This window comes from Rhinolophus sinicus, chromosome 4 (assembly GCF_057876585.1).
Source record: "Rhinolophus sinicus isolate RSI-liver-muscle chromosome 4, RSI-T2T, whole genome shotgun sequence".
Lineage (NCBI taxonomy): Eukaryota > Metazoa > Chordata > Mammalia > Chiroptera > Rhinolophidae > Rhinolophus > Rhinolophus sinicus.
In genome coordinates, this window is record NC_142504.1 from 52,335,363 (window position 1) to 52,361,357 (window position 25,995).

At 38.7% G+C, this 25,995-nt stretch overlaps 1 protein-coding gene across 6 annotated transcripts in view; it reads right to left on the reverse strand.

Moving 5' to 3' along the window:
• AMPH (amphiphysin) overlaps nt 1-25,995 on the reverse strand; it is a 224,020-nt gene that overhangs the window by 58,317 nt on the left and 139,708 nt on the right. For all 6 annotated transcript variants that reach the window (XM_074340534.2, XM_019710241.3, XM_074340533.2 and 3 more), the window contains 7 exons: nt 25,876-25,971; nt 18,054-18,161; nt 16,221-16,306; nt 6,225-6,300; nt 5,422-5,504; nt 3,007-3,145; nt 1,564-1,692 (listed from right to left, as the gene is read on the reverse strand). In XM_074340534.2, coding sequence (XP_074196635.2) covers nt 1,564-1,692; nt 3,007-3,145; nt 5,422-5,504; nt 6,225-6,300; nt 16,221-16,306; nt 18,054-18,161; nt 25,876-25,971 — 717 coding nt within the window. The remainder of the gene's footprint in view (nt 1-1,563; nt 1,693-3,006; nt 3,146-5,421; nt 5,505-6,224; nt 6,301-16,220; nt 16,307-18,053; nt 18,162-25,875; nt 25,972-25,995) is intronic.

Consider the following 25,995-nt stretch of genomic DNA (forward strand, 5'->3'; position numbering starts at 1 on the left):
CCTCAGCTAAGCACACTTGGTGTCTAGGTGACCATATTCTCTCTATTTGCAATAAAATTGGAAGAAGGATCTTGAAGAGTCCAAGAGAAAGCAACTTGAGAATAAGGTATTATCCCCCTAAAACACTCATGATTGAAAACTGATAGAGCGAAAGGGAGAAGGAAGCTGAGCTGTTAACAAACACAAAGGGAAAGCACAACTTGAAAATGAAAGCTGCTCAAGTTTGCAGCCAGGGCAGTGGTGGATGCTACATAATCATTTGGCTCCAGACAGTTGTTCCTGGTGGCATCTGCATATCCACAGGCATCATTTGTCTGCGCACTGATAAACATGCAATTCCCCCTCCTCAAAGGAGCTGCTAAATCACATTTCAAGCCCTAGATAGCTTATCAAATCCAGCATCCATATGAACGACAGAAGAAGGAAAACAATTAGCCAAAAGCATTGGCTCTACTGATAAATGGCCTCGAATGGGATGACAAATCATGATCTGCCACACACTGTTTCTGCATTTTTATTCTATGAGTCTTCTGGTATCAGTCCATTATTTTTGGCAGTAATTGGGATGTTGTACACAGTGTGATTATTGATGTCCTCAGTAATTACAGTATTGCATTCACACCCCTTGCAAATTGTAAATATTATTTCTGACCCTGAGAACACTGCGAGGAAATGATATTGGCATGACTTCTCTGGGGACTTTCACTCTTTAAATAGAGCTGGCTTTGATGGCATGAGGATCAGCTCTGGAAGGCAAAACTACTCGCTAGGAAGTGGGACAACCCAGCTGCTCGCAGGTACATGTCTGCATCCCACCAAGGGTAACTGCACCCAGGTGTCTTTGAAAGCAGGGAGAATGCTGACGTTTCCTTTTGCCAAATCATATAAATGAACACATTTACTCCTGCTGAAGGGCCAAAGACTTAAAAATATTCACCTCTTTTAATTTCATTTTCCTATGCTCTACTAGGATGCAATATGAAAGCAATAATAGAAGATGCAATGATGAATTCATAAATATTGATGTTCACCCAAGTGCTGGTGAAATAATGGAAAAATTTGAAGCAACCTGTGGTCACAATCAGGGGTTGCTATATCCATCTGATAAAATACTATGGATAAACATTTTTTTTGACAAGATAATATTATGACATGAAAAAATGTTCAGTGAGATTAAGTAGAAAAGTCCAAGGAATACTTAACAACACAATCTGAATTTCATGGTGCAAAATTGATATGTACCTAAGGGGAAAAAAAGACTGAAAGAAATAAACCAAAGTACACTTATGGCTAAATCAGAACGATATGATTTAAATTATTAAAATTCTTTATTTTATACTTTTTGGTATTTCCCCAATTTTCTACAATAAGTATGTTAGTCTTAATAGTCAAAAATAACATGAGTACTTTCATTTAAGACTGCTTTCGACATACCAAGCAAACCTGAATGACAACTAAAATTATACCGCTGGCTCCACCATTTGCCTTTCTTTTGAGCTGACCCCTGAGAGCCCCTCGGCCATGGTATTTCATGGACACCCCACCTCTGTATGAGGCACTCACCTGGGAAGGAGTCGTCACGCTGATTTCTGGAACAAAGTTGTCCTCAAAGAAACTGATGATGTTCTCCTGGTGCAGTTCCTTTGTTGGGGTGACTTTAGGCAGAGGTGGGACAGGGGGTCCTTTCCTTGTCTACAAAGCATTAAACACAAACAAACAGTAGTTAATTCAACAAAAGATGACATGAGAGAAATGTCACATGAACAAAGCTGGGATGACACACTGAATACTGACCAAAATTCCTATGTGTATATAGAAATAAGCCCAGTGATTCAGGTCAAGAATGCCGTCTGCTGGGTGGCTCTGAGCACTGACAGGCACTGGTCCAATGAGAAAAATTCAGACTCTGAGCATCTATTCATCTCAACAGAAGGGCTACACACAAGGTCGTGGGGCCAGGTGCCTGTGCCTCAAAAGTTAAACTGAGGCAATACCTTCTCTGAAGCAAACTGAAAACAATTTCTCACTTCAGCAATAAATCAGAATTTTAAAATTAACATCAGATAAGATCGGGCACGTTCACGGTGGTATGGCCGTGGGTAGTGAGCACACAATACAATATACAGATGATGTATTATAGAAATGTCCACTGGAACCCCTATGTAATTTTACTAACCATTGTCACTCCAATAAATTTAATTAAAGAAATTTTTTTTTTTTAAAAAAAGAGGGCAGGCTCTGCCAAAAAAATAAGAATAATAATAAAAATAACATCAAGCAAGCTTTCCACTGGAATCAGTGAGACCACCTATAGGCAGCATGCATTTCATTTTCCACCCCAGTATTTTCAAAAGAAAGAACTTTAAGGGTCTGTCTGTTACACGTATCTTCCTCTGACTGCCGTTAGTTTCAGCCACACGCATGGAGGCTTGGACTGCACTGGACCTCCAGGTTTCTTACAGGAACTTCATTTTCACCCAAAGTTGGGAAGATTAGGGTGGCAATTCCTCTCTATATTTACCTTTCCCTGGCCCTTACTGTTTCTTTCAATCATTTGTTTCCTACACTTTTGTTGAGCGTCTGTCTATTTATGTGCGATATAGGACAGGTGATAACAAAAAACACGTAAAATGGAGTAACATGTGACGGCTTTTCTTGGCCATACTTGCCTCAAGTGTTATTTAAAGTGCTACAAGAGGGAGGTTTCGTGGAGAAGGTAGGATTAAATGGAGCCTTGAAGGAAAGGAGGGGAGGAGAGTGGGCGAGCCTGAGGAAGCTGAGGTTGTGGAACAAAGTCTCACTCAAGCATAGGGTGTGCGAGGAAATAAAAATCCAAGTAACACAATGACTTAACTCCTTAGTGACAATCACAAGGCCTAAAGCTTCACACCTCAAAGTCTCCCCAACCGGAACTCCCCTCAATTCTCAGCACTGTGGGACTCTCATGGTGGGGTCATCTCACCACCTGTTCTTCCAGTCGCCCCAATGTAGGTGATCTCTTCCTACCTGCGAAGGTGACCGCGGCCGCACTGGTGTGGGAGAGGCAGGCGCCAGCGTATGATTGGGACTGGCTGTGGGGCTTGGGATGGGGGATGCCTCCTCTGGCGGTGACGGTGTCTTGGCGATGCGGAGAGGACCCGAATCACTAGATGAACACATGAGATTTAAGAAAGGGGCCTTCTAAGGGGCAGTACTTAATTATCAGGAGTCCTCCATCCCAGAGAAATCCTGAGGCCTAACAGATACTGTCTGTTAGCTACACCCCCTTCCACGTGAATTCTGGTTATTAACAGTGATGTGGTAATTAGTACCATTTATTGACTGACCACTGTGTGCCAGACCCTGTTCATATATTATCTGTAATTGTCACAATATGATTGCAGAGGGGTTAGAAATCCCTAAACTGACTTCATGATTTGCTGGGTCTGAATTCAGGCCTTAGTAAAGCAACCCTCTCTTCTTTCCACTATGCCAAACAGGCTCTGCGAGACTCTTTCAAACACAAACTGAATTAAATGAACTAATTTCAGTTTTGATTTACAGGGAAATCTTATTCTGTCACAATCTATAGAAAAACCTACCCAGAAAACTATAAATTTCGTGTCAAAAGGCATCCGTTAGGATAATGTTAATTAAGATTTTGTAGGAATCCTTTCAGATAACATTTGAAAATTAATTCATTAACTGTTTCTCTTTCTATACCACATAGAACAATGATTCAGCTCATGTACCTTGAAATGTGCAAACAAATTACGTGAGGGATGAGAGTCAGAAATATTTACTGAGAACCCACCACATCCCTGACACAGGGCCAAATGCTTGTGACCAGTCCAAACGCGATAATTAAGAAGGCACTTGGGACACATCCTGCTCTCTAAGAGTTTCAAAGGTCTACAGATTGAGGGAACAGGATCTGCACCCCAAATAAATGAGCATGTACACAACAGCATGGTCTGCAAAGGAATGGGTGCTGTAGAGAAAACACAGACACACCCTGTGACTGGGCTCTGCGCCAACGACCATGGCCTCTGCCAGAAGCACAGCCCCATGTACACTTATAGAGACATATCCTACAAAGCTCACTCACCACCTCGTTATGAGGAGGAACATTGGGGGAAAAAATGAAAGGAACATTTGTTAAGTGACCGTGGCCCCACCCTCTTCATTGTACCTGATTCTACACGGATTCATTTGTCCCTTTCACCCCTCTGTAAGAGAGCAAGCCTTAATTTTTTTTATGTATTTCATTTCTAAAACACCCAAACATTATTATGATATTATAATTCTTTCCTCATTCCTAGCTGTATTGGAAAGAGTAGCTCTACCCTTTTCATGTATTCTTTTAGGCAATGTTCTTTCCCTTAGAATGAAAAGATGCACTCAATGCTCACTTAGTACCGCAGACATAGAAGACTATGAATACAGTTAATACAAAGAGCAAAGGATAACAATCTTAGCTACCTCCACGGAGACCCACACACTGATGTATGGAGATGCTGGCGCATGTGTAGGAGTGCACGTGCTTTTATAAATGTGTGTGTATGAGTGTATTCACTAATGTTAAAATTGCAAATACAGACTGTCACGACTGCATATTACTTTAAAGTCATTTAGTTCAACAGCATCTTTTTTTTTCTTTTTTTTTTTATTGATTAAGGAAAATGAGATCTTTAACCAGAGAGGCTACTGGACTTACTCAAGAAAGGCAAAGCATGTTAACTGCAGAGTCACAAAACTGAAAGCTAGGTCTTTGGATTTCCAGCCCAAGGCTCCCTAGCTTACATACATAATGCCTGAGAAGGCTGGAAGAATAGGGATTCCAAAATCACAGGAGAAAGCAGGTGTGACACCAAATCATGGTAACGCAGACGATTCCTCTACAGATCACTGGGCCTTCAGTGTAACTGGCTGGCAAACTCAAAATACCCACATGCAATAAAAGCAAAACTATACAGTGTTTGTGAGGTGGAGTTAGGAGGTAAGATGATAGCAATGTCTACTTCCTCTTTCCTTTCCCCAAAATGGATTCATTAAAAACGTCATCACCCATGATCAGTATCAGGACTAACTGTTGTGAGTTTGAGGAATTCCTTTCTTTTCCAAAGAAAATAACAAGTGCACAACTAAATTACATGTTAAAAATTTATACCATTGCTCTTAGGTCCCATGGAAAGCAGATAGGCAGATAGTTAATTCTATTGTGACAATGACCAAAGCCCATGGTGGGTAAATCCATAGAAAGATAAATGTAAACACACAGAACTAAGGCTGGTGTCAGATTCTACATGGAAATGCTCCTTCGTTTCAGATTTTTATAGGAAGAGTAAAATACTACAGACTGGTACAGACTTCACAAATTGCCACAAGCACTGCATCAAAGGTGAACAGACATGAACTTGGCTCTGATGAACATGGCCCTACCTGGGAGCTCCTTGAATGGTGAAAGCCTTGTCAGCGTGCTGGTCGCCCAGTTTCGTCATCACTTCATACAATTTGTGGCAAAGCTAATGGGACAGAGGCAACTTGTCTATTAGCTGCAAGTCATTCTGGTGCTTATGCAGGCTATTGTCCCCCACCCCCAGGGAACTGTTTATTGAAAAGCTAAGAATCTTATAATAGTATGGATGGTCTCTGCATATGGTCCAATTTAAAATTCATGTCAAAACTGAAAAGCCACAAACACAAATAAAGTAAAAAAATGTACAATACATTTATTAACCAGAGTAGAGAGCAGAAAACAAAAAACTATTGCTTACCTTGATTCTACTAGAGATAAAGTTATCCAACCACCCTGCTACACTAAGAAAATACCACACAGCTGTTTATTGACAACACAGCTGTTGATTATCTGAATATTTGGAGACCAATTTTTCCTCAACCTAAAGTGCCACTTGAAATTCCAACTTTAAAAACTGACTAAAAAGAAAAAAGAAAAAAACTGTGAGACTGTGACAGTGAAAAAAATGATTTCAGAAGAAAAATTAATGCAGCCAATGATTCATGACAGCATTTTTGTAAACCTAAAAACTAAAATCTTTGCAAGATATAGAGAACTATGTGGTCACAAAAAATTGTAGAAATATTACTGAGAGTAAGTATACAATATTATAAAAAGCATGTAAGTGAGCAAATTCTTTGCATAAGGCTATGCCATTTCATTTGCTTCCAGAACAGATGTTTATTCACTTTATATTCCTTAAGTAAAAATAATCATCATTACTCACCACCGCAATTTCCTTATGAAATTTGGCCTCAAGGCTAGAGACATTTTTGAAAGTATTGACATAAAATCCAACTCGTCTATCATGTGGAGATACAAAGAGGAAAGAATAGAAGTTCAGTTAGCAAAACTGTATTTTTAACGGCAATTAAATATTTTAAAAACAGGTTTCATTTATGTAATTTTGAGTAACATTAGGTTAAATAGATCCAGAAATGAAAGAATAGTTGAGTGATAAATCCATACACCAATAAGGCTTCCTTTTTCTACACTTAATCTGTACCTTAAATTTCTACCATGTTCCACTCAATGTTTTTTTTTTACTTTGTAAGACTAGTTTATTTGGATTTCCTTCATCTTTTTTTTTTTTTTTTTTTTCAGCTTTACTGAGGTATATTTGACAAATAAAATCACTCACATATTTAAAGTGTACATCATGGTGACTTGATATACATATACATTGTGAAAGGATTCCCTCATCTGGTTAATTAACACCTCCATCACCTCACATTTATTATTATTATTGTTATTATTATTATTATTTTGGTGAAAACTTTTAAGTTTTAGATTTTTAGAAAATTGCAATTATTTAACACAGTGTAATCAACTATAGTCACCCCTTTCACATTAGATCCTTAAACTTTATTCATCTTATAGCTGAAAGTTGGTACACTTTTACCCACCTCTCCCTATTTCTCTCACCTCCAGCCCTGGCAATCACTTTTCTACTTTCTGTTTCCATGAGTTTGCCTTTTATTTTTTTGAGATTTCATATATAAGTGATACCACACAATATCACCTCACACCTGTCAGAATGGCCATTATCAAAAAGACAAGAAATAATATGTGTTGTTGAGGATGGGGAGAAAAGGGAACCCTCATGCACTTTTGGTGAGATTGTAAATTGGTGCAGCCACTGTGGAAAACAGTAGGAGATTCCTCAAAAAATTAAAGATAGAACTATCTTATGACCCAGCAACCCAGGATCTCAAAGAGATATATACACCCCTACGTTCATTGCAGCATCATTCACAATAGTCAAGTTATGGCAAGAACCCAAGTATTCATCTCCATCAATGGATGAATGGATAAAGAAGATGTGATAGACAGACAGGTAGCTAGAATAGTGTGTGTGTGTGTGTGTGTGTGTGTGTGTGTGTGTGTGTACAGATTATTCATCCGTGAGAAAAAAGGAAATCCTGCCATTTGCAACAAGATGGATGGAGCTTGAGGACATTATGCTAAGTGAGATAAGCCAGAGAAAGACAAATGTTTCACTGTTCTATATCTACAGCGATCACGTATCCCTCATTCCACATATTTTTTTTCTTTAATTGATTTAGATTCTATACATAACCATCCAGATGTTTGTGTATTTTTGTGAATATATATATACACACACCCACACAAACATACACATAAATATACATATACATAAACATATATTCATAAAGAAAATCCTGGCATAGTGTGTTTGGGAAATATAAGTACTATTCCCGGTCAGACCAGAAGCCTGGAAGATGAGAGCCTGGTAATAAAGACCTGTGCTCTGGAACAGACCACGAAGTACAGTGTTTATTTGTAGCCCCCGCCATGTTTGAAATAAGGGAAAAGAGAGGGCCTGGACCTGCATTTGAGAAAATGAAGGCAGCAGTTGGATGGGACAGACAGACTGCAGATGCCTGGACAACCCTGTGCAGAGGGACCCAACTCATTACATTGTTTGCAGAGAAGTTTCATGGGCACTTAAAGTGGCAGCCCAGGACCCCTTTTCTAGGACCCCAGACAGTAATTTCTTAGAACTTTCCTTATTCAATTACTCAACAAAGGGCCTATCCAACTCTGGGTGCATGCCAAGTGGTGGGCTCAGGTGGCTCCAGGAACCAACAATCCCATTAGTGGAGGCTGATTAGTCCCATTCACATTGGTTAAGATAGAGAAGCAGATTTCAAGATAGCATATAAATGTTAAAGTTATCACAAAGTCCATACATGACTAAATACCCAAAATGAATAAATCTGATGGAGAAAGCCAAAGGGGCTGAGAGCTGAAGGGAGTAACGAGCCCTGTGCCAGCTGCAAACATCTGTTTGAGAGGACAAACTTAGGCTGCCCTGAAGAACAGGTCAGATTTAAACAGAAGGGGAGTGCAGATGGGGGAAGAGTAGTTGTAATTGATTAGTGAGTACTGTTTTATTTTCATTCATTTTTCACTATGATAACCAAACCCTAAAGAAGATCTATGAATGAAAACTGTGCACAGCTTTATTTTTAAAATAACTTTCTCGAATGTAAATGCTGTGTGAAAGGCACACACAACAGAAGACTTTGACATTCACGGCCACACTGGTCCCTCCAGGGCTGAGCCTCCATAGTGCCTCCACTTTGAATATGACTGTATACAAAACCATCATAAATTTGATGGGCAAGAATCAGCATCTCACCAACTTTTAAATTTATATTGCTTTAATGAAAGTTAACACTTGTTTGTTCATTTATGTATTGCCCATTTGCATTTTTCCTTTTGTGAGTAATCATTTTTTTTTTTTTTTTGCTTATTTCTTAGTGCTTGTTTCATTCTTATTTATTTCTAAGGGATTTTATATTAAACATATTGAACCTTGGATACATTTAGCAAAAACAAGAATTTCCATTCTTGGGCCAGCCCGGTGGCTCAGGCGGTTAGAGATCCGTGCTCCTAACTCCGAAGGCTGCCAGTTCGATTCCCACATGGGCCAGTGGGCTCTCAACCACAAGGTTGCCAGTTCAATTCCTCAAGTCCCGCAAGGGATGGTGGGCTCTGCCCCCTGCAACTAAGATTGAACCCGGCACCTTGAGCTGAGCTGCCTCCGGGATGGCTCAGTTGTTGGTTGGAGCACGGGCTCTCAACCACAAGGTTGCCAGTTCAATTCGTCGACTCCTGCAAGGGATGGTGGGCAGCGCCCCCTGCAACTAAAATTGAACACGGCACCTTGAGCTGAGCTGCTGCTGAGCTCCCGGATGGCTCAGTTGGTTGGAGCATGTCCTCTCAACCACAAGGTTGCAGGTTCGGCTCCCGCAAGGGATGGTGGGCTGTGCCCCCTGCAACTAGCAACGGCAACTGGACCTGGAGCTGAGCTGCGCCCTCCACAACTAAGACTGAAAGAACAACAACTTGAAGCTGAACAGAACCCTCCACAACTAAGATTGAAAGGACAACAACTTGACTTGGAGAAAAGTCCTGGAAGTGCACACTGTTCCCCAATAAAGTCCTGTTCCCCTTCCCCAATAAAATATTTTTTAAAAAACGAATTTCCATTCTTCTATCTTTAAATTTTATTTTGTGATCTACAGCATATATATCAACTTATTTATATCAATTATTATTTAGAAAAATAACTGGGGCAGTTCTAGAAAGAAATACCTTGTTTAGAATGACTAAACAAACATTTATAATGTTTAAATACTTTGATAGTTTCTTTATATAATTTATAAATTAAATAAACTAGGAGTATTTAATTTAGAAAAAAGTGTTCAACATTTTTGATGCAACTTATCATTCAGTGATATTTTCCAATTTATGAAATGAGAGACTCCTTCCAAGAAGGGATTGCCTCACTATAATAGGCCCAGCACCTACTACAGCAGCTGGTACAGAGCAGGCATGCAGTAAATATTCCATGAATGAACGAACAAACGAATGAACAAATGAATGAATGAACAAACGAACAAATGACCATGCCAATGAATGAACAAGTGTGGCACTCACTGCACTAAAAGGGCATGTTCTGACTGTAAACTTAGCTTGTGAAAAACTAGTGTCACCAGCAGCGAAATACCCATCCACAGAATCCCAGACTCTGAATTCTTATATTATCTGCTTGGGAGGTTTCACTTCACAAGTTCTTCATAAACAAGGGACTCTGAGACTTCAGCATCTCCCTGAAGGACTTTTTTGAGGCATCTTCAGGCCCCTTCTGGTTGGTTGTCAAGACCAACTAAATTTATTTATTAAGAGGTTTCTTTGTTCTTGGAAACAGTAGAAAAGATTAACAGCTGAGCTTAACACAATCACAGCTCCCAGGCCAGGACACCCTCCCTCTGCACTGCTATAAGGAAACCTGCCTCTCCTTGGGGTGCTCACTGCTTCCTCCCCCTACAGGGGAGGAAGTATAGTCCCCTGCCATCCCTCACTCACCATGGGATGGAGTAGGAGAAAGAAGAGTTTTCTTCCAGCTTTAGCCTGATCCTCTGAGCTCATTTACATGCCTCTGAGATTAATGCATCCATATTCAACCTCTTCACAGCTCATTTATCAACCTCCCTGCCACCCCCCACCCCTCCTCCTTACTCAACCCCATTCACTATCCACAATGGCATATGCCTAATGGTTTCCCTCTCTCTCCTTCACCAAACCTTAACACTAACACAGAGATTCATATGACTATGCAACCAAATAACAAACTCCTACTCCCTGACCTCCCTGACCCCAGTATCCCTATTTATACTCATCCTGCAAGGATTTACTCATGCATCTCCTGGATCTTGCCATCAATCACAACTGCCGCACCTTTGAAAAGAGAAAACTTACTGGCCCACCCACGAACCGAATTTCCTAGGCCTGGAGATCCTTCACTCATGCTTCATTCACTTTGATTCCAGCTGCTGACATTTTGGGGGGTGATGGTGGGGGTGACACATTTGCATTGGAACATGCCCAGCACTGTGACTGATTCTATTGCATTAAAACCTAACATTAAGCAAGTGAACCTTCTCATCAGACTTTCTGTAATGCTGGTCGCTTAAGACTAGTTTTATTTACTTTTTAATGAAGAATATATTTGGGGGGGGCAGGAATGAGAAAGTAATTTTGTTTTACTAATATTAATATATAGGTTGACACTGGCTTTCAAGAAGGACCCTAGCTTTTCTGGAAAGAAGAGTGGAAATCATACCACTTGTTTGCTTTTTAAAAATTATTTCATTTTCATTTGTGGGGGAGTTCACATCTAATCCCCCCACTATCCCTCCCTCAGTCCCCCACTCTGAGCACTTTTTTAAATTGTAGAGAATCCCAACTTTTTAAAAATCTCTCTGAGATAACTGCCTCTTTTCTCCCAGGCTATTGTCCCCTCTGGCTGAACATCTTGCTCCATCTACCAAGCTCTGTGACACAGCCCTCAACACCTCTGTCGACACCTTCACCCCTTACTTACTCCACATATACTCAGTCCTAAATCATCCCACCTTCGCGACTGCCATCTTCTCAAAATGACAAAAGTTATTTTAAAAGGCTTCCCTTGTCTCATCATCCTCCTATATCTGCTACGATTCCTCATGCCCATCATAGTAGAGCCTCAAAATAACACACGACACCCACTGTTTTTGCTCCCTCACCTCCCATTGAGTCTCCAACACGAGTAATCAGACTCTGACCTCACCACCGACTGGAACTCCTCTGGAAGTTCAACAAAGGCAATACATCTTTAGCCCTTGTCTACTTGATTTCTCTATTGTAAATAACACTCCTGGCACTACACTTGAAAACTCTCTCCATTCTTGGCTTTTTGAGATACTGCTCTTCTGGGTCCCTTCCACGTCTCCTTCTTCATCTCTGATTATTTCTTCTCAGGCGTTTCTGCAGGCTCCTCTTCTTCTGCACAGTCCTTAACTATTGGTGCTCCCACAGGTTTTGTCTTTGGCCCTCATTTAGCCATCTCATCTCTCACTACCTACACCTCATCAACGCTCATGGTGTCAACCACTACCCATATAATAATGACTCCCAAACTCTTTCTGAGCTCTAGACCTAGTTAGCTCAATAGATTGATCCTTTGGGACTTCCAGTGATTCTTCAAATACAACATACACAAAATGGCACTCAGTTTTCCCCCACACACACTTCCTTTTCTTTATATATTGCCTATCACCCCGAGAGAACCTTTCCGTCACTGGCCAGTCTATAATAGTTATCCTATCCCCTGTCACTCTCTATTAAATGATCTTGTTTTGTTTTCTGCACTGAACCTTTTGTGTAACATTTTATTCCTAATTATTTTCTTGGTAATTGCCTTTCCCTATACTTCAATATAAGCTCCAAGAAAACAAACACCTTTGGTACAGGATCTTCAGTACCTAAAAAAGTACCTGGTAAGTAGTGGGTAGTCAATTGATATTTCCTGAATGAATTATAAATGGATCTGACAACTGCCTCTCTCCTGTTTTATCACCACAACTCTCCTTTTGGACATTTCCACTCTGACATCCAGCTACAATAAACTAAATACATTTCCATGAGCCCACATATCTGCTTCAATCTTCATGCCTTTATTCATGCTTTACCTCCGCCTAGGTAATCCTTTTCCCTAAATTGTGACAGTAATCATTTTAAAAGATTTAACCCAAACATTCTCTTTGGAACCCTTCCTTCTTTGATATCTATCATCTCTTATGAATCGTAAGCTCCATTATAAAAAACATACCCTCGTATTTCCTCTTTTGAACTTACATCCCCCTTTAGGTAGTGCTTCATTTCTCTTCTCCCCTTATGCATCCAAAATTTTGAAACAATTTTCCACACATGACAATAATGGAAGAATAGAGGAACAAAAAAGATATAAGACATACCAGAAACAATTAGTGAAATGGTTTTTTAGTAATTAAACTAATGAGCTAAGCACACAAATCAAAAGGCAAAGGTTGACAGAATAGATAAAACACACACACCCACACACACAATCCAGCTATATGCTGTCTATAAGAGACACACTTTAAATTCAAACACACAAATAAGTTGAAAGTAAAAGAAATTCATTCATACAAGTGATAACCAAAAGAGAGCTGGAGTGGCTATAGTAATACCAGACAAAATAAGCAAAATTTGTTACTGGTGACAAAGAAGGATATTTTATAAAGATAAAATGGTGAATCTATCAAGGAGATACACCAAATATAAACATATATACACATAACAAGAGTCCCAAAATATATGAAGCAAAAGCTGACAGAATCGAAGAAATATAGACAATTCACCAATAAAAGCTGATGACTTTAGTATCTCACTTTCAATAGTGAATAGAACAACTAGGCAGAAAGTGACTAAGGAAACTCGTGGAGATCACGGTAGACCAACTGGACATGACATATAAGGAACACTTCACCCAACATTCTGAATGATTATGAAAAGTTTGATGCAGGATTTCATGCATAAATCCGTTAATAAATACTTATGAATACATGTCCAATATCATAAATTTCACCACAGGCATCACAGAAGATACAAAGTACTACCTTTAATTTCAAGGTGGAGCAATATAGCTGGGAGGAAAACATATGTATTTATGAAATAACTTGATGAAATAAATTTTATTTATGAAAGACTGGATGCAATCTCATTTTAGGTAAAGAGAGGCCCTAACTACAAGACAGCAAAATGTATAGGAAAAACCACAGAAGTGCTTTTAAGTCAGGATTTACAAACTTCAGGCCTCAGGCCAGCTTTAGGATTTATAAAGTTTACAATCTTAGGCCAAGTGTTTCAGTGATATGATCCTTAGCTTCCTCATTTGTAAAATGAAAATACCTGTAATTGTGATGATTAGAGATTATGTGTGTAAAGTACACAAAATGATACCTGGCAAATATTCAATAAATTATCTCTTGCTCCTTCACACACAACACACATCCACACACAATTCACACCATTATTGTGGTTGTGTAATCTGGGTTTAGTCAAGGAACACACTATACATAAAGAAAGGCCTAAGCTTGACTTTGATCAAAGGGCAGGATCTGATTACTATGAAGGGAATGAACCTTGAGTGCCATAATGAGAAATTAGACTGAATTAAAAAGCATCAAAGCATTTATTCTGTGTATGATCAGATAAGGGCAAAGGTTTCTCTCCAAAATTTGTCCCTTAAATATTCCCATTGTGTTTAAGTCCCTACAAAGTCTTTCAAATTCAGGATACTTTGACAATTATTTTATTTTGAATAATCAAATACTATTTGGGGAGGGAACGTAAGCCAGAAATTACATCAGTCAATCAGTCAATGCTAGTTTTACATACTTATAGAACTAAGAAAAAAAAAATGTTACATACCCAACACATATAAGGCAAATAATATTTGCCTTTTGGCACTTTTCCCAGGAGTATTGGTTCATAATTAGAAATACTGAACACTGTGATACCCAAGCCTTCCAAAAGACCAGTTTAAAAAGCAATGGAGTAATTATGTCTGAGACCACTAAAATTCCTTTACAGGAGAAGTGTAAAGTAACTGTCTTAATTGTATGCAATTGACAACTTGCGTTTGAGATAGAATGCCTGTTGAGCAAAACGACAAGCTCTGAAGAACTACTGGCTGACTGGATGAGTGTCTTTAACGAGGAGAAAGACATGGATGCCAAAGATGTATATAAAGATTTTGGATACAAGTATTTCTGAAAATATAAGTGTGCAAAAAAATAATGTTTCTTTAAAAACACACAATTTCATGTAATTTTTTATTTTAATTAAATAGGTCTAAATAAAGGTCTAACTTAAAATGATAAATAGGTGTTTGTCTCATCTATATCCCTATAAGTTTATATATTCAAGCTGTTCAAAACCTCATTTGGGGAGAGCTGAGGTCCCCTTTGGGTGCATACATCAGGTTTCTACACAGGTCACAGAGACGCCATAGTGCAGCTTCGGAATGAAGAGCTGAACAAGAAGAGCTCAAGGACAGAAATGTGAGGGCAAGACTCCCATCATAATCCACAAAAAGATGAGGGGAGTTAGAGTAGTGGCAGTGAGAATACAGAGGGGCAGATCAATCCGGAAAACCACACTGAAAAAGAATGGATTGTTTCCTTTGATGGTTCTTTGGTTTCCTGTAGTTAATGACTCCAGAGTTTTGAGGCTGGGAGCCCAGGAGTGATAGTGCTCAAACAGAAATCCAGATGTTGAAAGAATGAGTAAATTCATATGAGCAACGAGTTAATTTCACACACGTTGGGCTATGGCTGGACATTTAATTGGGCATGTCCTAGAAGCTAGTTTCATAATGAACTAGCCAAAATTTCCTGTAGATATTTCCATAGTTCAGAAGTAAACTCTGAGTGCTTACTGTTGACAACAAATCAACAGCACTAGGGATAAACACAGAAATGGATAAACTCTAGTCTAGATCCTCAAAATGCTTAGAATTTGGAGGGTAAGTACAAGCTCTAGAATTTCCATATAGGAAGGTTTTAGGGGCAACAATCTGGCTGGAAATTAGACCAGAGGATTTGAGTTAGAGCAATGTCGCACAGCAAGCACAATTCTGTGCATTTAGGTGGTTAGCATGGGGTGTTGATGGAACATGAGAGACGTAATGCCCTACTTCACCCAACAGCTTTTTGGTTCTACCATTGGGTAGGAAAACTGCACTTAGTACCATGAGGAATGCAGAATACCTATAAATAAGAAGCACTCGGTGACATGAGAAATGGAAAAATGCACATTATTGCCTTGAGAAATGCAGAGTACCTGTAAATAGGAATATTTAGTGTCTGAAAATAGGAATGAATTTCAGGTTAATAGGTCAGGACTGAAAGTAGTGGCTTGGCATCAAAGTCAGAAGGCTAGATAAACTCTTGAAATAAAGGAAGTTCTGCCAAGAACTGAAAGAGTCTCCTTGTAAATTTCAAGGTTAAGGGTCATTCTCCTAATGCCTCTAACTGAGAGTTGGGTCAACACTTGATAACTATATCAAAGTCTATAACTGTGCCATCCAATATGGTAGCTGTTAGCTACATGAGGTTATTTAAATTTAAATGGATTAAAACAAAATAAATTTATAATTCAGCTATACTCCAAGTGCTCAAAAGCCAGCCACATGTGGCAAGTAGCTACCATACTGGAAAGGAAGATTATAGAGCACTCACACTGGACAGCGCTGAACCATCACAGGCAACAAAGACAAGATAAGGGATATTCATTGTACTTGAACTTCTAAAAGGGACGTGTATAACCTGTACAAAAACATCCATACCTTGACCATAACGATGGTAACTCTTCTTGTAAGTCAACATTAAATTCTTCAAACACTTTCTGTGCTTTCTGAAACTCCTCTTCTGCCTAGAAATGAAATATAATGTTTACACTAAAAAATACGACATAAACACAAACTATTTCTATACACAACAAAATCATTTAATATAAAATAGGAATAGCTTTATGGCATCCTAGAAACATTGTGGGAAGAAGAAAAATTAGTCTGCTTAACATCTACATGATTTTTTTCAACACAATTGAAATATTAAGTCTTATTAAAACAAGAAAACTGAATTCATTACAACAGTTGCTCTTACAGTCTCTGGCAGATTCATTCATTCTACCGTGTTTCCCCAAAAACAAGACCTAGCCAGACGATCAGCTCTAATGCGTCGTTTGGAGCAAAAATTAATATAAGACCCAGTATCATATAATATCATACCATATCATATCACAAATACCCGGTCTTATATTATAGTAAAATAAGACCAGGTTTTATATTAATTTTTGCTCCAAAAGACTCATTAGAGCTGATGGTCTGGCTAGGTCTTGTTTTCGGGGAAACACGATACAAAAATGTGTTAATTGCCTGTCATACACAGCTGTGTTCTGGATACTGAATGTGGAGCTTCCCCAAGAAATTTCCAGTGTAGTAGGAAGTCTAAATAATTACATTGCCAGATAGGGCCTATAATCTGTTATGGAGCATCTGTTGGGGAAGCTGGTGCAGAGAACAGAAAAGGTTCCACAGAGAAGGTGATATTTTAAGTGACTCTTGAAGAATTGGCAAATGTTTGCTAAAGAACGGGGTGGGTAAAGCATTGTAATACATAAAGGTGGAGTTCCCTGGGTTAGAATTTTAGTTTACCAACCTTGTGAACTTGTCAGATTGCTTGTTCCCTCAGATACCTCATCCATAACACGGAAACAGTAATGCGCACCTGACAGGTGCCATGAGTACTAAGGAAAGGTGATGTGGGTGAAGTATTGAGCATAGTGTCTGGCATCTATGAGGCCTCACATCCTGAAGAACAGCTGTTACTGTGGCTGCTGGGAACTGATGTGTAGGTCATGGGGGCTCGAGCTTAGGATGTGTGTACGGAAGAAAGAGAGGAGCAGAAAGAAGATAGAATGTTGATAAGGATGGATAAGTGAGTCAAAAAGATCGCATATGCTGTGATAAGGAATTTAGACTTTTTCTACAGGCAGTGGGAGCCATTAAAAGACTCAAGCAGTGAAGAAACATATCTAGATATATGTTGCAGAAAGACCATTTGGGTAGCTGTGTAGCTGTGTGTAGGCAGATAGGGGGAAGCAAGACTGCAAGCAAAGGGAGTAGTGTGCAGCTGTAATCAATTAATTGGCATCGGTAAATGACTGACTTACATGGTAAAAGCTACTGAAATAGTTTTCTAAAAGAAAATGAATGTTACACAAATCTAGCACTTGTCCATACTCTCAGAAGTTATGTCTGAGATTTCAAACTTGGTTCCCTATCTGAATCTAAATTTTTAGCATCCAGTATGGACCGTACCCACAAAAAGAAGTACAGAAACACTCATTACTTTCTGTGATTCTACAGTATTGTTGGGAGTCAAAGTTTATTTTGATCAAAATGTTATGAGTCACCCATGAGAACTCTACAATAATTTGGAAAACATTATTTTCATTATTTTAATGAAAAAGTATGGAAAGCAGCCCACAAGCACAATGTTTCAGTTTAAATTCTGTCCTGATTCCAATCTCCTTTACAAAGTAAACATTTCATTTTAAAAGCAACGTTGCAAGGTCTAGAATATGGAGTGGTGACAAGAGTGGACTCAATCCCTACCTTAGAGATCCGACTCTCGTCCTTCCTCTTGGAGCTCTGTAAAGCCTCCAGGTGGTGGCGGGCACTGTCGTAGTCAACCAGCTTCCTACTGCGCTTTGCGATGCGATTCTGCCCATAGAAAATACGAGCATTGAGAAAGAGTCATGGGCATAGATTGTTTTTGTGCAGAGTCCTTGTCCAGAGGACCCAAGGACCTTGACTGGAGACCAAGGTGAACTTCAGTAGATAAATGATCCCTGGAAATCAGCCTACAGTCTCCAATCTTTTGTGTGAAAACCATTAGGTAAACAGCTGCCCTTCTGATAATAATTAGACCAATCATGAGGAACAGAAAGAATTTGAACTCAAAGACCAGAAAAATTCCAGAACTGGTTGAGGGAAGCAGATAAACCTATACCCTCTACTAGCCTGCATTCTTAAAGTTTAAATGTTCTGTTTTCAAGATAGTGAAAGACTATATTACGATTGGCTTTATAATTCTAATAGCACACACTAATAGCAGTCCTACAAAGCAGATGTATAAAATAGTTCTATACTTACAAAGCAGGTCTACAAAGTAGATTCTTAGGAATAAAAATCCTTTTCCCTAGAAATGTTCCTCAATCCTTTTGTTTCATTAGAACCATTGAAGGGCCTTAAAAATATATTGATTCATACAAATTTCCACTTTCACTTAGAATACAGAAAGCTGCAAAGAATTTCATTCCCACACTAATAAGAAAAAAGTAGATAAATATAAAAAAAAACATAATTCTTATTGATTGTATCAGATCTGAGGTCACAAAGCAATAATCTGAATTCTAAAGAGGGACAAGTGTTTCCAACTAGATAAGAGACATGCAAACCATTTACCTTTGGCAAGGTACAGGTAAAAGTTGTGGCCTGCATACAAATGGGTAAGAAAAAGTCAGCTAAAATTTTAACAAACTGCTAAAGGCCTAGTGGGGGCTAACGTGTAGTTTGGAAAAGCTGGGTGCCCAAGGCACAAGAGAAATTGCACTTTCAGGCAAACTCTTTCCTTGGACCTCCATTGGATGCTTTCAGAAAGTCTGAAGACAGGACACTCCCCCTTGCAGTGCCGGTGAGAATGAGGTGATCTATGACTGGAAGGGAGTGGAAACAAAGCCCTATTCAACTCCATGGACCTTTTCCTCTCACAAAGCAAATGCTTTAAGCTGCTTGAGGAGAGAGCACCAAATCCTGCCACTCACAGAGGCCAGGAAAAGATCCACTGCTTCTGGAGGAGGAGTAGACCAAATCCAATCTAGCTCTGGAGGAGTGACAGGAAACCCTCTGGCTCCTAGGATATATGCAGAGATCATTGTTACATAGAAGGGTAGACTGCGACTCACTGGTGAGTGACATAACACCATTTGGGGTCCAAAATATGATTCCTATAGCAAGCAGAGGTAGGTTCCCACTAGGGCAGGGACAGAAAACTCCTGTTCAAGACCAATCCCAGATATGAGGTAAACTTTACCTAACACAAAACCAGGAAAGTATAACAGAAACCAGCCCCGCCCCCACTACAAGTCTAGCACTGAATAACAAGCCTACCACTGGAAGATGGACAAGTTCCTAGAGACAGAACCCCCTCTGCAACACAGGCATACAAAAACAAGTGAAATATGATGGGGAACAGGAACACTGAGAAAAAATCTCTGGCATCCAAAGGCCCACCCTACGTGGGTCAAAGAAGCAAAAACCAGACTTCAACCTAAGAGTCTGAAAACACTATAGATGATAGACTATAGGCACGAGGCATTAGCAGCCCAGTTCTAAAGGAATTTCAAAGCCACAGTGTACTGAAAGTAACAATAGCAACAGCAAAACCCAAATCTAGCTCAAGTTGCAGTTAGATTGATTTGAACTCCCATACCAATGGTCTGACAAAAAGGCATGCCTATTCACAGGCATAAATATTACTTCAGTCTTCAATTTCTATACATGATTGTGAAGTGTTCAGTCAAAAGTTATGAAATACGACCCAGGAGAAATTAATAACAACCCATGAGAGAAGATAAAGTAATCAAGAAAATCAGACTTAGACATGACTCAGATGTTGGAAGTATTGAAGAAGAATTTTAAAATAACTATGACTAATATATTATTCAGTTGAAAAAGGTAGAGAACACACATAAACATAACAGGAATTTCAGCAGAGATATGGAAACTTTAATAGTCAAAGGGAAATTCTAGAAATAAAAAAATAGAGAGGAAACAATTCTTTGATGGGCCAATCACTAGACTTAAAACAGCTGAGACAAGAAAGAGAGCACTTGAAGTAGATCAAGGTAAATTATTCCCATTAAAATCCAAAGAGAAAAAAAAGTTGAAAAAAATTAAGAATTAAGTAATACAATATCAAATGGTCTACCATATTGTAGGTATGTAATGGGGTCTCAAAAATAGATGAGAGGTAGTCAGAATATTTGAAGAAATAAAGGCTGAGAAATTTATACAATAATGAAGACATCAAAGTACAGATCCAAGACACTGATGAATACCAAACAATACACATCCAAATACATTATAGTCAAACTGCTGAAAATCAAAAATAAAGAAAAACATGAAGCACAAAGGTAAGCATTACAGAAGACTAAGCTTCAGAAACTATGCAAGCTAGAATACAATTAAGTGGCATCTTTAAAGCACTGAAAAATAAAACATAAAAAGAAACCTACCAACTCAGAATTCTATCCCCAGTGAAAATACCTTACAAGAGTGAAGGTGAAATAAAGTTGTATTTTTTTCTCAGACAAACAAAAGTTGAGCAAATTCGCTGATAGATAGCATGAGAATTTTAACACTAAGTAGAGCCATAAAAATAAATGAGTAGCAGAAATTGTGAAAATCAAGGTAAATATACAAAGATTATATTTTCTTTTAATTGTTTGAAAAGCTTAGTTGGCAATCTACAGCAAACAACAGAAACAATGTATTGTGGGGTTTATAACATATGTAAAGGAAAAATGCGTGACAATAGCACAACGAAGAGAGGACAGAACTGAACATATACTGCTGTAAGGTTCTTAAGACTATTCATAAAGTGCTTTAATATTTTTTTGAAGTTACACATGGTAGGTTAAAGATGCACCTTATAAATTGTAATGCAACCACTGAAAATTCAAGTTAAATAAAGAGGCACAACTAATAAGCAAACAGTAAAAACTATACTGATTCCTGAGCCCTGGATTAAGAGATTCTGATTTAATTAGTCTGAAGCAAGGCCCAGGCATCTGTCCTTTTTAAAAAGATGCCCAGTAGTCCAGTTATGCCCAGCTACTCTAATAATGAGAACCACTGCAGAAGAAGACCCTTAACTTGTTTGTAATTGGATATGGTAGGAAGAAGAAAAACAATGACAACATAAATGTGTATGGCTCACAAAACATGGTCACATCCCATTGGTCCTCACAGCAACGTACGGTATGGATACAGTATGATCATTGCCATTTTACATGTAGGGAATTTGAAGTAGCATGAGATTAACCACTAGTTTGTCCAGAATTGCTTAGAAGTCTGTGGTAAAAGATGAATTAGTATCAGCCCCTGACCAGTGTCTACAGTAGGGCGAGGCAAGTGAGACACCTAGGGCACAAATTTTAAGAAGGCCCTCCCTCTGAGGGTCATGTAAGAGCAGGATAGGCCACGAAGAGTAGGTGCTTCCTGGTATATTTTGAATCCTAATGGCTTCACTTGCCTCACTCAGTCCCAGCCCTGCTTCTGACTGTTGGTTAGCACTTCTTCTAACAAGTCCCATGTTTCACTGACAGACTATCATTCAACCACCACCTGTCACTCTATGATATTCCTCTACACCCCCGTCAGGACTGGTGAGAGGTGGGCTGGGACAGTTCCTTTTTCTCATTTACCTACTTTCAATCTTATTCACTTTACCCTCTGCACCTACCACTTCCAACTGGTGTTAGTAGTGGAAAGTATGGCTGACGCACCACATTCACTTAAAGATATGTGGATTAGCCCAGATAGGGGAGAGAGAAGCCCTTTAATAAAGTATGGTGGATACAATGTGCCTATGAGCTGACAAAGCTAATTATTTTAGCAAATATATAACTGTTACTTCCAAAGGAACCCTGTCCCATAAGAAGTGGTTTTGTGGGACTACATACAAACTCTTATGAAGCTCTGCTTTGTGGACTTGTGGGGGTGTAGGTGGGGGTGACTCTGCCCTTACACGTTCCAAGAAGGAAATCTTGATTCTTTGAAGATGGCTATGATTTTTGAAAACAGATAAAACTCAATTACTGGGTCATCTTAATTTTTGGTTTAAAAACAAGTAGTTCAGTAAATAATGTGACTGACTTTCTTGTGTAATTGACAAGTCAATTACAGAGTACAGTTTACCATGTAGAAGTGACTATTTTGAAGGCCATCACTCATTTTGATGCAGATATTTTTGCACTGGAAAAACAAATCAATCTTTTTTCCTTATCTGTCTGATATTTGGGAGACTTGAAAAAAAAAGCAAAATCTCCTAAGTAAGGGTGGAGTTAATATATGATAGCTTTTATATAGAAAATGATATAATTTGTATTTCACCATCCAATCAAGTAAATTTAATTAAATAAATTTACTAGTTTAATAATAAATTGTTTAAGTTTTTAATTAAAATTTCTTCAGATTTCCACTGTGCACTGACCCTGTGCAGTAAAGAAAATAATTTATTGTATTTTTTTAAATTTCTATAATAACCTCAATTTGGGATTCATTTTGGCACTTTGCTGTAAATATATGTTTAATTGCTTATGAGTGGCCGCCAAGATAGAATCTAAACTACATTTTACAATAACTGCTCACAGCTGCAAGCCTGCCTGTGTTAGTGACAAACTGGCTCTTATTACAACATTGATTTCAGACATCAGTGCTGTATAATAACAACCATAACACTATATGCCCTGCCAGTCACAGCTGGAACAGTCAAACATCACCGCTCATGAATGGTATTCCATAGCCCTCTCTGATGGGCTGCCATAAATATTTGGAAATTTGCCTGAGGTTTTAACTACACATAGCTGCTGATTTTAATGGGAGCAAAGGAAGTCAATTGTGTGCTATGCTTTGAAAATTCTCCACTTAACATTTTTAATCATAATCCTCCTTTCCACCAATAATCCATTCATTACATAATCTCTCAGCACTAACTTTATGTAGTAATTGAGTTTATATCCACTGCTAACTTCCATCCACCAAGTAAAGGCACAAAGAATAGTTTCAGTGCATTTTCACAGAAGAAAAGTCTTTCAAATATTAGAAACAGCTATACCCCCAACTGCCCAATTCCAAATTGTTGCCTTTCCAAGTTAAACACTGCTATTTCCTCAACTGTTCGTCATATGAAACAGCTTCACAATTCTCTATCTTGGATGAAACCCTATGTGTATACTATGACATTCTAAATGTGACTTCAGAGAAAGAGAAATCTCTTCTGCCTCTTTACATGATGCAGGCAAAACCATGACATGTTTTCATTTATCTTCAGGGCATCCAGCTAGATATCATTCCCAAATCTCTAGTGTAAATATGGTTCAGTAACTGGAGGATCATTTCTGTGCATGATTTCGACCGTGGACCTCAAGAAAAGAACTGCTTAAGTAAAAGTTCTGCTGAGTTCTTCCTGTTTCTGATATGGAACAAACTGAAAAGACTAGCCGATATAATCCATCATGGTTTTATTTTAATCTCCTTATGTTTCAATGCAGGTGCTTGTGTGTGTAGTTGTCTTCTGGAATTATATGCTCCGAGAGTATGGCCAATTTCCAAATAACTGCTGCTAGGCAATACCACAACTAAGAGACTTCACATTTTTTGGATGATACTAACTTTTTATTCCTGAAACTCAGTGACTTTTCAAATGTGTTCTTCTCTTGTCAATCACTGCCTTCATTGGCTTAGCTAAGTCATACTATGAATATACATTATATGAATAATTTAGACAAGTTATAAGCTGCTTTGAAATTTTCAAGTAGGAGGACAAAATTTTCCCTTATTGTGATTTATTGGAAATTCATTTTTATAAAGATTAAATTGTCATGTAGTAAACGATATTCTGAAATGTGATAATGATTCTGAGACTGCTCCACAAATGCCACAGATTCTAAGATAAAATCTGAATCTCTATAAAATAATTTGAAGATAACCCAAAACACATTCCCTGTAGGCTAGTACACACAATCTTACAGTATTTAAAATTTTTTGCAATTTTTCTATTTCTTAGAAAATTTTTAAAAAATTGGCTTATACCTTTTAATTATGATGTATTTATGGAATGGCTCAGTAAAGTCTTCTGCTGCCTATAATGACAACATCATGGAGAATCGACCATTTGGATGTGTTCTCTGTGCCATTTTGCCAACAAGGCTAATGTATCTAGTCTGATCCACTTAGGTATTTGTCTGGTGGCCCTCGTGGCCCAAAACACACTTTTGATGTTGATCAGCTGGCATTAGGCATTCAGTGTGCGCCTACAGAAACCAGTTTATTGACACGAGTGGTGTTTGTGGCCAAGACTTCACGATGTTTCCTGGCCAAGGCCGTTGCACATTACTGCAGCTAGTTCCCTGGTATTCGGCAGTGGCTACAAAAGGCCAGGGAAGAGTAGATCTTCACATCACAAATCACCTGATAAGATGCTGCAGATGCCCAGAGATGCCAGTTCATGGCCTTCTTAGCCTATAGAAAGGACAGTCCACGGATATCATACCTGGCATCCTTCCTTGTGCAGGGAAAACAATGGGGGTTGCGGGGCAGCTCTATTAATGCTACCATTTGCTATATAGCCCAGGTGGTTTAAAAACCACCTTACCTCCAGAGTCAATTCCAAATCTATGATATTCAAACTTTCACTTGTGTATTTTCCTTTTAATGTATCCAAGTATCACATAGAACAAATGTTTTAGACAAGACATGTTGAGATCCAGATGCAAATGTATTTGAAATGCTTATACCTTAATACAGTTGACCCTTTAACAATACAGGTTTGAATTGCGCAGATCTACTTACCGGCGAATTTTTTTCAATAAATATACAGTTGGCTCTCCATACCCTCCAGTTTCGCATTTGCAGATTAAGCCAACCGCGGATGGAAAACAGTATTTTCGATCTGCGGTTGGGAATCCGCGATGCTGAGGACCGAATGTGTGCGTCGTTCCGCGTCATTTTATACCGGGGACGTGAGCACCCACGGAGTTTGGTATTTGTGGGGGTCCTGGAACCCGTCCCCTGTGGACACTGAGGGACAACTGCAGCTAAGTTTATAGGATGTCAAAAGTCCTACACGGACTTTTGACTGCACAGAGGTCGGCACCCCTAAGGGTCAACTGCAGTTCAGTTTGAACCTGAAAATTTCAAGGAGAGAAAAATATGTAGGTGTGCTTTGAACATATGCAAATAAACAGTACACAACAAAAGATCAGATTTTGCTCTGATATTTACACTAAAGTTTCTCCTTTCCTTATCACCACTGTTTATTCTAATGGAAATTCTTGTCAAATGATACATAACAAAGAGGTTTAAACATAAAGAAGATTAGAATTTTTTTGTATCTCTGATTTCCAACTTTACATCTACTGGATTAAAAAGACTTCTGTAGAGAAATAAAAGCTGAAGCAATTCACTAAAGGGGAAAAAGTGATTTCTATAACGACATTTCATTTCAAACTGTTAGGAACAGGATAAAAATGTCATACTTAAATAAATTAAAAGTTACCAACTGTCTTTGACTTTTGATTCCTCTTGCCCGTGTTTCAGTAAGCACCTGGGATCATTCAATTCTTCCCTTTATAGACGCAGAGTAAAATACCTTTATGTCAGGAAATTGGCCCAGATAGGTATCCAGTGTCAGCAAGGACCCATCCACTAGTTTTTGATGGAAGTCTTCCCACAGCACATCACATTTCTAAGAGAAAAAGAGAAATGAAGA